Source organism: Dama dama, chromosome 11 (assembly GCF_033118175.1).
Source record: "Dama dama isolate Ldn47 chromosome 11, ASM3311817v1, whole genome shotgun sequence".
NCBI classification, from domain to species: Eukaryota; Metazoa; Chordata; class Mammalia; order Artiodactyla; family Cervidae; genus Dama; species Dama dama.
The window spans coordinates 66,692,001-66,707,068 of NC_083691.1; the positions used below are offsets into that span (position 1 = coordinate 66,692,001).

At 39.2% G+C, this 15,068-nt stretch overlaps 1 protein-coding gene across 1 annotated transcript in view; it reads right to left on the bottom strand.

The window, feature by feature from the left end:
* The window catches only part of EML6 (EMAP like 6), a 274,839-nt gene that overhangs the window by 79,204 nt on the left and 180,567 nt on the right, over positions 1-15,068 (bottom strand). The window contains exons 13-16 of the mRNA XM_061155430.1: positions 13,709-13,827; positions 10,734-10,920; positions 8,036-8,141; positions 1,394-1,487 (exon numbers count right to left, since the gene is read on the bottom strand). Of these exons, the coding sequence (XP_061011413.1) occupies positions 1,394-1,487; positions 8,036-8,141; positions 10,734-10,920; positions 13,709-13,827 (506 nt within the window). The remainder of the gene's footprint in view (positions 1-1,393; positions 1,488-8,035; positions 8,142-10,733; positions 10,921-13,708; positions 13,828-15,068) is intronic.

A 15,068-nucleotide genomic window follows, 5' to 3' on the forward strand; every position in this document is an offset into this window, starting at 1 on the left:
AATGATAAGTTGCTTTGTGGTAATTAAATAGTAGTAACACTAGCAAACATATCAAATATATACTTCTAAAATATTAATATTTCTTTCTTCCACTTTTATTACTGTTTCTGGCATACAACAAGTTTAAGTCAATCAGATTTGCAGAGGGTGTTCTAGTAGGGAAATTGAGTTCCTGCAGCTTTTGAAATGTAGACATGTGCTTTACCTGAAATGAACTGTAATACAAACAGTAGTTAGCAGAAATATTAAAGTAAAATATAGTGCATTAATCTAGGAGAAAAGTAGAGTTCTGATTAGAAGCTAAATCTGAATATCAGCAGGGAGTGATAAAACCATGAGGAATACTAGAGAGACGAAAAGAAAAACCGCTTGGGTAGGCAGATTTATGAGCTGCCATTTGCTGCCAAGAATTCCATCTCAATAGCAGTCATTAGAAAAGCTCCCTTTTTTATCCTAAGATGGTCAGCTGGAGTCCTCAAGACTCCATCTGCTCCTCCTCTGAATCTCCAGCAATTTATAGATCTTCATTTATTAAATCAAATTGTGAAAACCCCCACTGTCCCTCTATTTAATATTTTAGAGGGAAACATCAATTTTAAAAGTGAATACTGGAGTTCAAAGCCAACAACTTAAAATGATTTTATGGTGCAAGATAAAAAGGAAGTTGATTTATACAGGGAAGAACCAATAGAGAGATATACTGATAATATGTCTTGGACAACAAATCGTCCTTAGTTGCCAACTATTTTGACCTCTGACCATGGCTAGGCAAACAGCTAAGCCCAAAGCAAGCAGGAATGGAAAGCAATGTTCAGACTTAGGGCTGATTCAGCAGGGAGGGAGGCTGGGGTGCGGGAGGACAGGTGGTCTGTAAACAGCAGTCGGTCTTGGAAAGTCTATTTATAAGACAGGGAGATTAGTGAAACAATCTGCCTGCTTTGAAAGCGAGTAGCAGATGTACATGATGGGCCCCCTTTCCCGCATGCCACAGCTTCATGACAAATGCTGCTGACTCCAGTGACATTGACGCTCCTTCACCAGATGCTAAGACAGTTGGAAAACAAGGGGCAAGGCACAAGGCTGAGAAAAGTGGCTTTTCTACTGCTGGTAAAAAGCTCTGATATAGACAATGCATAGACTACTGAAAGCAAAGTGGTGGATAACTCTCTGGAAAAGATTTCAGAATTCTTCAGTTCCCTGAAACAAATATCAATTCCTCTATGTCAGGTTTGTCACCACGAAATATTACAATATGTTTTCACTTAGGTGTTAAGATTTCTATGTGAATTTCATCCGAGTTTGAAGATGACATCTTACCAGAAAAGGCAAACTATTAACATTTACTGAAGTGTGATCATCGACAGGATGTTGTAAGACCCGGGCAGCTTCTTACCTGGTGGTAGCTATCTTTTCTCCCTTTTTCCAGTCCCAAAACACAATACAGTGAAAATCGTCTAAACCAACCGACACCAGACATTTTCCATCAGCTGTATGAAAACAACACAAATGTCAAATGACTCATTTCTTCAATGAAAAACCAAAACATTTTATATACTATAAAGAAGAACAAGAAATTGACCTTAGAAGAATACACTAAAGGACCTCACTAAATGAAATGCATTAAGTACTAATAGTGGAGCTTCTCAATGCATAATAAGTGGATGCTGAACTGAATTGCTGATCCAACATTCCAATCTCAGACACAGGGCTAGGGGGAGCTTCTCACGTAAGTCCCCAAAACCTTGTCTATTTTGTGTCAGATAAAGCTCATGACATTTACTGGAAGAGTCACTTAACTTTGTGACTCTTAGTCTATTCTGAGCTCTAAAAAACTGGTTCTATTTAACCCTCCAAGATAAGAGCATTATAGAAACTAAATTTGACTTGGAAAATTCCTTCAAAAAGTGACTTTATAATTTAAAAAGTCTTAACTTCTTACTTTCCCTGTTTCAAATGTAATATGCTTGCTGTAGGACATTGAGAAAATACAAAAGACATTTAAGAATTTTCCAAATTTCTAGGCCTACATTTGATGCATATCTTATCAGTTTCCCTACATAAATGTGCTTTGAAAAAACAAAACCAGGATCATAGTGAACATACTATTTTTTCCACTTGTTATATGATGAACATTTTTCTCTTGGTATTAAATATTATTTATAATACTGTCAATGATTTGGACAGTCTGTTCACCAAATAAAATATATGTATAAGAGATATAATTAAATTTGAAATCAAAATAGTTAATTTGCTTTTTCATTTCAAGACCAAAGAAAAGGTATAGTCAATAAGTCTTTCCTTTGCTGCCTCCTCACAGAGCTAGATTTACAGGAGGAGCGTCTCGGGTCAGCAGCTCCTCCCAAGCTTGGAGTAGGCTGGAGACACTGGCCAAGTTTACCAAGCCTCAGTTTAGCGGGGTGTCTTCTCTGACAACAGGGAACCATTATCAACAGGGTAAAGAAATGAGTATGTGATAAACTGCTTCTTACATAGCCCACTCAGGATTTCAACTGGTATTTTCAAAGATAGCCCTGGGGTAGATGCCAAATTAGGGTAGCCAGGAAATATAAAGGAGCCCTAGTCAAACTGGGATTTCATATAAGCAATGGATAATTTCTTAGTACGAGTATGTCCCTTGCAATATTATATTGCATGAATATTATGTTGCATGAGACATACTTATATGAAGAAATTATGCACTGCTTGCCTAAAATTCAAATTTAACTGCGTCTTCTGTACCCATATTTGCTGTAACTAGTAACCCTCTGCAAATGCTGGTTAACTCATGTCCAACCCCTCAGTGACCTTACTTAATCCAGAGACCATCCCCCAACCAATTAGGAACAGTAGTCTGCTCCTTTTCTGGAGGAAAAAGGAAAGTAAGAAAAAGGAAGAGCCTGGCTTAACAAACCAAATCACCCCCCAATCCTCTACTGCTTCTAAGTATGAGGCAAGGGTTTGGAAGTTACATGAACTCTTTGAAGCTTCTAGACTATAGTATTAGGTGAAGACATTAACACTTTGCTAAAGGCCTAAACGACCACAAAGTGACTATTATAAACACATGTGTCTTCTGAATCATAATGATTATATCCTCATGCTTAAATGTTACCAGGATTTAAATTGTGCCTGGTCTCTTTTCACGCATTTGGAAGAAGGGATTGGTGATGACTTCTTGTTCAGAACTACTGACATGACTTTTCCTAGTATCTCTTGGTGTGGCCTGGCTATGTTTCTATTTTAGCATGTCTCTGTATTTGGTGATTTTATTTTGATTGGAGAGTTCTCATTCCCTTTTTTAGATTTTAAGCTCTTAAGACATACTTATAGTACTTGTATCACATTTCCAACATGATCCTCATACTGAGATGTTTTTCAATGAATTTTGATGATACTAGTGACATTAGAAGGATGAGGGAGATAAAAATGGAATGTGTCCATGGATGGTATGGAGGGAATGTTCTGTTACATAAAATTTTAAATCAAAATCACTGCACATATATTCAGTGTCTCCCCCTTTTCTGCATTTGTAAATCCTATATTTTGTTTTCTTTTGTAACATGGGTAGCTATATTAGATGTCTTCCTTAATGCAAACATTCACACATTTCAAGTGATAGTCCTTTTTTGTTTTTTACATCTTTTGAAGAAGGACTTAGAGTAAGGTTTTTTTTTTTTTGCTTTTTTGTTTCTTTTCATTAGAAATATGAGGCTCCATCAGCTTGTCTTCACAGTTATACCACGTTTCTATCCCAATTTGTGACCTAGTAGCAATGAAGCACCAGAACAAATCCAGAGGTGCCTCAACAAACATATCTTTTCTTTTAGGATGGTGAATTTTTCTTGAATTCTGCAAGTGTGGGGGATTTCTACAGATCACACAGTTTTGAAACATAACTGTGCTGTGCTTAGTCGCTCAGTCGTGTCCGACTCTGCGACCCCATTGATGGTAGCCCGCCAGGCTCCTCTGTCCATGGGGATTCTCTAGGCAAGGATACTGGAGTGGGTTGCCATGCCCTCCTCCAGGGAATCTTCCCAATCCAGGGATAGAACCCAGGTCTCCCACATTGCAGGGGGATTCTTTACTGTCTGAGTCACCAGGGAAGTGGATTTCTTCCCAGTTTTTATTTCCCCTCACAGTGGCTTAACTTTAGCTTTGAAAAGTCCATTGTTCCTTGACCATTTAGTTGGAGTTTCTGACTTTCAAACATATTTTTAAGAGTTTAGGAAATGTCCTTTCAATTCTTTCTAGTCACAGTATGTATTAATTATGGATATTTTGTGACATAGTCCAGAAATAATTCTAAGGCACTTAATGTCAACAGTAAAGGGCAAATTAGAAAGAGAAATATTTTATTCAGGCAATTACAAGTTGGTCCTATATTCAGGACTCATAAAAACTGCATAGGTTTTTGGAACTGAAGCACAATGAAATCAAGCAATTTCAGATGTGCCCTTGTGGAAATCACTATTATGCAATGAAGGTTTTAAAAAATATGAGGATGATTTTTAGGGTAGAAAATATGTATGTGGCTGAACTTTTCTATTTCTAATTGATTTTCCCTTCATGTGGAAGCACCTTCCTGACTGCAAGCACCAAAACAAAGACCTCCATTTTCCCTAGATAGCGATAATAAATCCAAAAGGTTAAAGAGTTGCTCAATTAAGTGACACAATATAAATTCATTCCTTCTTGTTGACATAATTTACAGGTATGGGTTGTGTTGTTGGAAATGTTTTTGATTAAAAATGTCTACTTTTTGTTTGCTTTGGAAGAAGGACAAGAATAGATTAATCCAGATTTCTAGGTATAACTGCTTATCTGTTGTCTAGTTGTCATAGAATGTGCCTACTTTGTATTTCCATGAGAATTTCTTTCTATCATCAGTAGATGATAGAAACATCCACAACAACCCCCCAAATGAGCCAACTTATAAGAGATAGGTGGGTGTGGGGGTACACTGAGGCACACAGATAGGACCCTGGCTAGATAATATCCAATGTGGGTACCCTGTTTACATGGTTAAACTGGGAAATGTAAAACATCTCTCTCATCATATTGACTTAAACTCCTCAGTTTCCTGTAAGTATCCAAAAGGAAAGGTATATAGTTGCTCCTGCTGTAGTTCACAAAAGTGTTTGGTTCAAGGCTGTTCTAGCACTGGGCTCTCTTTTCACCAGAGGTGAGGGGTTGTCCCATGTGGCAGCCTCTATGCACTACCATGCCCATGACACATTTACACTGGAGAAAGGGGCTGGGGGTGGCTGGAGCTCTGATCATTGGTTAGAGCGAGGGAGTGAGGAAGTAGGGATCACGCTGAGTGACTCTCCTGCTAAAAGTTCATTCCAGCCCTGGTGGAGGGCAGGGGCAGGAAAGGGCAGGAGGATGAGCCGGGAGAGTGATGGCACAGCTCCTGCCTCCCAATGGCTCCAGGCCTGGTGACTTTTTTACAGGACCGAGAGCCAGGAGCCCTGGGTCCCTGCTCTGGATCTCAGCCATACCATCAGACTCTCCGGATCTTCATTCTTGGCCTGTAAAGCTGTGCAGGTGTCTGTTTAAGACTAAAGCTGTATCATTATAACACAGGTATGACTATGAATATAAATTAAACTGAAGAGGCTCAGCTCACACCTTCAGAAGGGCCATAGAAACCACCAAGATCAACCAACCACAGTTCATCTTCATGGAACCATACACGGTGATGGATCAAACACAATAGATACTTCCCCACTTCCTCAATAGTCCTTATTTGTAGTGCTTTCTCAAATTATCACCTAGCTTTTTTGACACCATTTATAAAATTAACATGGTATTTAAATTCTGAGACAAAAAAATGTGATTTTTTTCACAATCAAAAATAACACATTTGCTGCATAAATGGGCTCTTTCCTAGCGACTGTTATCTGGTGAATAGAGAGTGTACTGTTAAAACAGAAATATCTTTTTATGCAGAAAATATTTATCTGAGCATTTCTTAATTTGCCTAAAATAGAAGCAGTGACAGAATCCACTTCTCAGCCTCTTCTTAAGAGTATCTGGTTTCACTATCCCAGGCAACGATCTGAGGGGCCTGGGTAACTACTTGTATAGTAGTTTAGAGCATATAAGAAAGCGCATATGACATCCACACAAACCTGTACTGTGTGATTGGTCAGAGAATAAAGATAATTTTCATCCAAAGATGGTTTACATGTAAGTTCTAGTAGCAGTAGTGAAAGGCAAGACAGAGCTCATTAAGCAAAACTTCATTCATTCACATTTTTGGAATAGCCCCTGTGTACACAGCACTATAACATGCTCAGTGCGGAACAGAGAGGTGGGCTAGATGAGTAGTTTACATTCTGAGAGGGCCATAGGAGATGCTAACACAAATAACTACAGTACCCCCATGGACTCTAACAGGTACCCTAAAAGCAATAACAACAAATGGGTTAAGCAATGCAGAGGGACAGGGCATTTCTCCCTGGAAGGCTGGAGTATAAAACTTTCAGCTTGGTCTTAAAGGATGGTTAAACTTAAACATAAGGGGGAGGAGCCAAGATGGTGGAGGAGTAGGACGGGGAGACCACTTTCTCTCCTACAAATTCATCAAAAGAATATCTGAACGCAGAGCAAACTTCACAAAACAACTTCTGATCGCTAGCTGAGGTCATCAGGCGCCCAGAAAAGCAGCCCATTGTCTTCGAAAGGAGGTAGGACAAAATATAAAAGATAAAAAGTGAGACAAAAGAGCTAAGGACGGAGATCTGTCCCGGGAAGCGAGTCTTTAGAGGACGTTTCCAGACACCGGGAAACCCTCGCACTGGCGGGCCTGGGGGAAGTGTTTGAATCTAGGAGGGCAACCTGACTGGGAGGGAAACAATAAACTTAAACATAAGACACATGAGAATAGCACAAGCAAAGGAACACAGGCAAAAAGAAGGGCAGGAGTACATTTAGGCTCTCCAGATAGGTAGATGGAATGGAGCATGATTGGGTTGGTGGGTGAAAACACTGCAAGGGAAGACCAAGGCCAGATCATAGAAGGCCATGAATGTTCAGTAAGGGCTCAGCCTAGAGTCAGTCAGCCAAGTAGAGTCCATGAAGCAGACATGTAACTGCACTTCCACAGGATTCCAGAAGGGGGCAGGATGGTCTGGAGGAAGTGAGGATGGGATGAGAGATCAGCATAGCCACCATGGCACAGATGAGAGGAAGTTCAGCTTGAGGGAGGAAAGTAGAGAGGGAGGCATATAAGACAGAGACTGGAGTTGTAAAATGGAATTTAACAACCAATATTATACATATTGCACATATTTGAGTGGAATTTAGAAAAAAAGAAATTACAGGAACAGTTTTCTGTAGAAAGTTAGAAATTTTTCCTACAGATCTAATATCTACAATTGGGATTATTAAAAATTTCTAGGTAAAAACACCTTTTGTGTTTTAACCCTCATTTTTCAACTCCAGCATAAAGAATGGCCTTACTCTGAAGAAAATTATATTCATCAGTTAGTATATTAACATCACTGTGTTCAAATTTTAAATTAAAGAGATAGAAACATCAGTTCTATTTTTTCAATATGAAATCTGACTTTCAAAACACCAGTGTTGTAAAGTGGCCTTTTGCAGAGAATTTGCAGCCCTCCCTCTAGTCCTTTATATTTTAAATCACAAGTGCTGTCTTTCCATTTATTTAAAGAGATGAAATTGATGCTCTGAGTCACTGCCAGACATTTGCAATGACGGCTTTCAATGGCAACAGCTGCTCTGGATTTCAAATCTCTCAAGCAAATACAGAACGCAGTGTGAGCTCTGGGTAATGACTTAGGAGAGAGGAAATGAAGAGGAGGAAAGGAGGTGCAGTCTAAAGGCCACGTTTTTAGTGAGGTATTCACATATCCGATTTTCAATCTAAGACTGGGCAGCTGACACACAAAGGGCTCACCTCCTTACAAGCAGGACTAAACCAAATAAAAGGGTTAAAAAAACCCAAAAAACCCAAAGTAAATGTGGGACCATCTGTCAGTGACTCTGGCGGCAAACTGGTGCTTACCTGAGAAATCAAGGGCACACACTCCTCTCTGATGCTGTCCTTTCAACAGTGACAAACATTTTAGAGTCTGCGTGTCCCAGACATGAATAGCTGCATCTCTTCCAACCTTAAATAAAAGGATGAGTGTTATTAACAACTTATAAATCATAAAAAAAGTGATTTTGTTCCTTAGAGTCAAGTGCCGCTCAGAAATCAAACCCCACATACGTGGAGAGTAGGAAGACCCTGGGACATATCCTGGTCTGACTCCACTGCTTTCCAGAAGAGGAAGCTGAGGAACCAAGAGTCTAAATGTCTTGATGGGTCCCAGCAGAGCCTGACCTGGTGTATGGCTCCCAGTTAACAGACATTTAAGATTCTAGTCTTCTGGGCTTTGTTCTGTCAGTTAGTTCCATCCTTCCCTTTCCACCTTCTCAACTCTATACACGATTCCACTCCTTGATCAAAAAATTCAACTGTTCGTTTTCATGACACTGTCTATCCTAAGAGTGCTTTTACTTGCCTCAATTATTTACCCACCTCAAGGAGGCCTGGCCCTACTTCTACCCCTGGGAAGTGAAAGTTTCAAGGCTTAACTTTATTATTAGGTGGCTTCCTCTCAAGGGGACACAAGCTTCTATCACACCAATTCCCAACAACAGATAAAACTATACCACTAAATTGGTTTTCCTCACTTATAATGGTGGTGGTGGTTTAGTCGCTAAGTTGTGTCCGATTCTTGCGACCCCATGGACTATAGCCCTCCAGGTTCCTCTGTCCATGGGATTCTCCAGGCAAGAATACTGGAGTGGGTTGCCATTTCCTTCTCCAGGGGATCTTTCCAACCCAGGAATCGAACCTGGGTCTCCTGCATTACAGGCAGATTCTTTACCGACTGAGCTACAAGGGAAGCCGCCACACTTATAATACACAGAGGGGGAAAAAGTTCTTGTTGGATATGATGACTCTTAAAGGAAAAATGGGACATGAAGCCATGCATGTAACTCAGCAGAGTCCACCCAACTCTCACACTGGCCTGTGGAGGCCCAATTACCCCAGGAGAGGGTACTGGCATACTGGTCTGCTTCCCACCAATTACAGTGTAAAGTGTGGTGGATCCTCAGGGGTTTAGGTCAAGAACCAGTCTCTTTGAAAGTTTTTCTTTCAAAGGAAGGATGTTAAACACCCATGAATCAAGCATCATCTGTTTCTAAGAAAGACAAAAAAGGGGGAGGGAGCAGGAAAGAGTGAAAAGGCAAAGCAGTGATCAATTACTTATAAAATTTAATGTTAGCTAAGACAGAATAGATGATCTAATTTACAGTTGGAAGAGAAGCAAATCATGTTTAAATTAATGGCTCTTTCCTTCTGGAGGATTGTAATCCTTTGACAAATAACATAAGAGCTATGAACTCTTTCCCCACCAAATGCACATTTCTGGGGGCTGACTCTCTACATACCTCAGTTTCATCCAAGGCTATGAACATCAGGCTATAAACCCTGTTTGAAGACTTCTACCTCCTATCAAGTCTCAGAAATAGTTTGTTGTCTCATGTTTATCTTTGACCCTCATGAAAGTGAAAGGGAAAGTGAACGTCAGTCAGTTGTCTCTGACTCTTTGCAATCCCATGGACTATACAGTCCATGGAATTCTCCAGGTCAGAATACTGGAGTGGGTAGCCATCCTTCTCCAGGAGATCTTCCCAACCCAGAAATCAAACCCAGGTCTCTTCATACTAGTAGTTTTTCTTGAAATTTGCCACTCTGATGTTGAGGATCAGGTGAAGTATTTCCTACAGTTAAAAGCTCATGATAAAACCAAATAAAAATGCAATTTAAACATTGGTAGAAAAGAGCACAATACTGAAAATACCGTCAACAATACTATTGCTTTACCAGCAAGATGTGAATTTAACAGATCCTTTGTTTGCTGAATTGAACACAGAGCTCTGTTTTGAGCAGCTTTTCAATTATAGACTCAATCCAAAGTTTAGGCATTCCAAGATGGTTCAGATAAAATTTAGTTTTTTGAAGGCTAAAATATACAATAATGAATGAGCCCAAATTAATACAACTTTAAGTTCTATAACAATAACTATACACTAGATGTTACACTGGTATTAAAATATGGTTTATTCAGTAAACAGTTTTGAGTACCTAGGATATACTGAGTCCTTTTTTTTTTATACTGAGTTCTGAGTAAGGAGGTAAATATAGTAAGACTTCATGGAACTTACATTATTTTAGTTTCACCTAATCTTGTTCACAGATTTCATCGTGTCAGAATAAGAATCCCTCAAAGCCTTCCCAAAAGTTCTGGTATGTATTGGTTGGTTTTCCCAGCACCATGAAATGATCCTATACTCACTACACCTTCAACTTCTTGTGCTAAGTCACTTCAGTCATGTCCGACTCTTTGCAACGCTATGGGCAATAGCCTGCCAGGCTCCTCTGTCCATGGGATTCTCTAGGCAAGAAGACTGGTGTGGGTTGCCATGTCCTTCTCCAGGGGACCTTCCCAACACAGGGATCGAACCCCGATATGTATTGATTGATTTTTCCCACCATTATGAAATGATCCAGCATTCACTACACCTTCAAATTCCTACCTCAGGTTTATTTCCACCAAGTGTTTCTTGAGTTTCTTATATGTAAATTGAGTTCAAAATTAAATCCTCTCTCTTCAGCTAAGTCTGCATCTTACAGGGGAGATATATACCTGCCCAGTGGCCACGTAGTCCTTCACTGGATGAATGGTCAGGCTGAGAATGTCATCGTCGTGTCCCAGGTACAGTCTCTGCGAGTGTTGCTGCCTATTGTACACGACAGCAACTGCAGCAATGTGATAGACCACTTCTCCAGCTTGTGTGTAGAACAGATTGTTTCTACAATCGTAGCCTCTGTAACTGAAGCACAGGTCCAAGAAACGCACAGAAGTTGAATAAGCAGTGAATGTACAGAGCAGAAGTTGTGAGAAGATAAAGTTGACATGCTAACATGGACATGGACAAGTAGAACCTGGGTGTCTCCACAGTTGCCTGTGACCGTGATCTTCAATGAGGGAATGAGGATCTCTGAAGGCAAGTGATGACTTTCAAAGGGGCAAATGGACACTGGTAATTTTAACAGAATTTACTTCCAGATCCTCAGCTACTATACGTGCTTTCTCTTAAAACTGACCAGTCTGAGAACACACCTCTGATGAGGGGCAGGTTTTCCTTTCCCACTTCCCGTTTCCTGACTGCCTTCCTCCCAGTTTAGGATGTCAATCCTCTCACTCATCTGGAATCTTACTATGGTGTGCCACCTTCGAATGGCGAACCTTCCAGGGACACCAAAACAATTTTTTGCTTTTAACAAAATTGAAGAGTGATTTAACTGAATTGTCAGCTGATGGATCATTAAGTTACATTTTTGTGTGATATATCAAAATCACAATCTATATTTTTGGCCTGTGACTCAAGAGGAATTTAAAGAATTGATTACCATCGCTGTGATAAAACTACCTCTATTCTCATCTACTTACGTAAGTAGATGTAAGTTTTCTTAGTCCTTACATTAAAAAGTGCAAAATTGGAATAGATAAAATGCTAAACTGTATTACCATCTAGCAATAAGAAAGATATATGCAGGATGGCTGCTATCCAAAAGTCTACAAGCAATAAATGCTGGAGAGGGTGTGGAGAAAAGGGAACCCTCTTACACTGTTGGTGGGAATGCAAACTAGTACAGCCACTATGGAGAACAGTGTGGAGATTCCTTAAAAAACTGGAAATAGAACTGCCATATGACCTAGCAATCCCACTCCTGGGGATACACACCAAAGAAACCAGATCTGAAAGAGACACGTGCACCCAAGTGTTCATCACAGCACTGCTTATAACTGCCAGAACATGGAAGCAACCTAGATGCCCATCAGCAGACGAATGGATAAGAAAACTGTGGTACATATACACAATGGAATATTACTCAGCCGTTAAAAAGAATTCATTTGAATCAGTTCTAATGCGATGGATAAAACTGGAGCTCATTATACAGAGTGAAGTAAGCCAGAAAGATAAACACCAATACAGTATACTAACACATAAATATGGAATTTAGAAAGATGGTAACAATAACCCTATATGCAAGACAGAAAAAGAGACACAGATGTTTAGAACAGACTTTTGGACTCTGTGGGAGAAGGCGAGGGTGGGATGATCTGAGAGAACAGTGTTGAAACATATATATTATCAAGTGTGAAACAGATCGCCAGTCCAGGTTTGATGCATGAGACAAGTGCTCAGGTCTGGTGCACTGGGATGACCCAGAGGGATGGGATGGGGAGGGAGGTGGGAGGGGGGTTCAGGATGGGGAACACATGTAAATCCATGGCTGATTCATGTCAATGTATGGCAAAAACCACTACAATAGTGTAAAGTAATTAGCCTCCAACTAATAAAAATAAAAAGTGCAAAATTGGAATAGATAAAATGCTAAACTCTATTACCATCTAGCAATAAGAAATATATATGCAGGTATATCTGAACTCATTGAAAAATTCTATCTCAACAGTCTTTCCAATAAAATTTTTTATGTTTAATAACTGTTTATCAGAATTTATACTATCTTTATGTTGATTTAGCCAGCTATTTATTATTAATATTAATAGTTATAATGATAATTAAATCCAGAAAAAATGTGTTAGTGCTAAGAGCAGCACTGTCCAATAGAAATATTATGTAAATCACATAGGTAATTAAAAAAGTTATAATTGTCACATTAGAAAATGAAAAGTAACAGATGAAATTTATCCTAAGAATATTTAACCCAATGTCTAAAATATTATCATGTTCACCTGTAATCAATATAAAACATTTTAATGATGTGTATGGCTTTTTTACATTAAGTCTTCAAAATCTGGTGTGCATTTTCTATATACAGCACATCTTAATTCAGAGCAGTCACATTTCAAGTGTTCATTGCCTACAAGTAGATACTGTATTGGAGAGCATAGAGTTAGAAAGTTATGATCACAGGGAATTAAATTTAATTTGAACTGATAGATATGTTTTTTCCTTGTTGAAGTTAAGACAGGGTGATCAATAAAAGACTTACCAGCATAAAAATAATACGTTAGGGTAAAATTCTGTGGGAGAAGTAGAACAGAAATATGGATTTATGTATTTTTTAAATTGATGATGATGGAAATCAAATGTCTATGGCATTTAGGTTCCATTGGAGCTATTTAAATAAATAATCTGAGTATTTATAAAACAGTAGCTATTATGCTCTTTACAAGCATTTAAGCTTAGGTTGAAAAATCTTCAATGTCAACTTAAAATGTGGAAGGTTGCACGTGATTTTCAAAATTCAAAATTACTTAGAACATATATGAACAAAAGTGTTTCAAAGAAAGGTTGTCCTGGGAAAGCCAGCTGAATAGAGCAGGAGTTATGGAATGAAGAAGCAGAGATGGAGAGAACGAAATGAAATAACAAGGAGTGACAGTAACACATGCATCACGAAGGGACATGAAGCATGAAAAATCTAGACACGCTCACTGAGGTGGACTCAGAACACTGAGAAAACTGGACAGAGTCACGGTTAAAATATTAAGTACAAGTAAGTGCAAGGTGGAGAGGAAAGCCAGCCTGAAGTGGGGCAGCGCTGAAAAGGGCGACAAGGTGATAAGGCGGGTGCCATGTCACCTACCCATGTATGAACTGGAGTTTCAGGCTGTCCTCAGGAGCCTTTTCTCGTTTGAGGAAGGGTACTGCATGGTTTTTCTCTTTACTTTGTTGCTTTAGCTGAGGTAGATCTTCTTTGTAAACCTTCATGGGTAACAGAAACACTTAGTGAGACACTCTTCAGGTTTCAAATACATAAATATCTTGGCATTCTCAGGAAATCTTTAATTGCAGGGAATCAAGTTTTTTAAAACATTAGAAATTAAAAGTGGTCACAGGAGAAAAAGAAGGGCATTACATAACGGTAAAGGGGTCAACTTATTGAGAAGGTTTAACAATGGTAAATATTTATGCCCCTGACAGCATCTAAATCTGCAAAGCCTATATTAACAACTAAAAGAAGAAATAAATATCAATACAATAATAGTTGGGAACTGTAAAATCCCACTCTCAACATCGGACTGATCATCCAGAGAATCAATAATGAAACAGATTTGAACAATACCACAGGCCAAAAGAATAGATGCTTTCAAACTGTGGTGCTGGAGAAGACTCTTGAGAGTCTTTTGGACAACAAGGAGATCAGACCAGTCAATCTTAAAGGAAATCAACCCTGAATATTCATTGGAAGGACTGATGCTGAAGCACCAAAAACTTTGGCCACCTGATGTGAATAGCCAACTCACTGGAAAAGACCCTGATGCTGAGAAAGACTGAAGGCAGAAGGAGAAGAGGATGACAGAAGATGAGATGGTTGGATGGCATCACTGATGCAATGCACATGAACTTAGGCAAACTCTGGGAGATGGTGGGGGACAGGGAGGCCTGGTGTGCTGCAGTCCGTGAGGTTGCAAAGAGTTGGACATGACTTGGCAGTAAACAACAACAACAACAGACCAAATATTCTAACAAACAAATATGGAACTTCTCATTTATCAGCAGCAGAATACACATTCTTCTCAAGTGTAAAAGGAACATTTTCTAGGACAGATAATGTTAGACCACAAAACAAGGCTCAATAAATTTAAAAAGATTGAAATTATATCAAGTATCTTTTTCTGACCACTATTGTATGAAACCAGAAATAAGTATGGACCTAACAGAAGCAGAAGATATTAAGAAGAGGTGGCAAGAATACAAAGAACTATACAAAAAAGATCTTAATGAGCCAGATAACCATGATGGTGTGATCACTCACCTAGAGCCAGACATCCTGGAATGTGAAGTCAAGTGAGCCTTAGGAAGCATCACTATGAGCATAGCTAGTGGAGGTGATGGAATTCCAGCTGAGCTATTTCAAATCCTAAAAGATGATGCTGTGAAAGTGCCGCACTCGATATGCCAGCAAATTTGGAAAACTCAGCAGTGGTCACAGGACTGGAAAA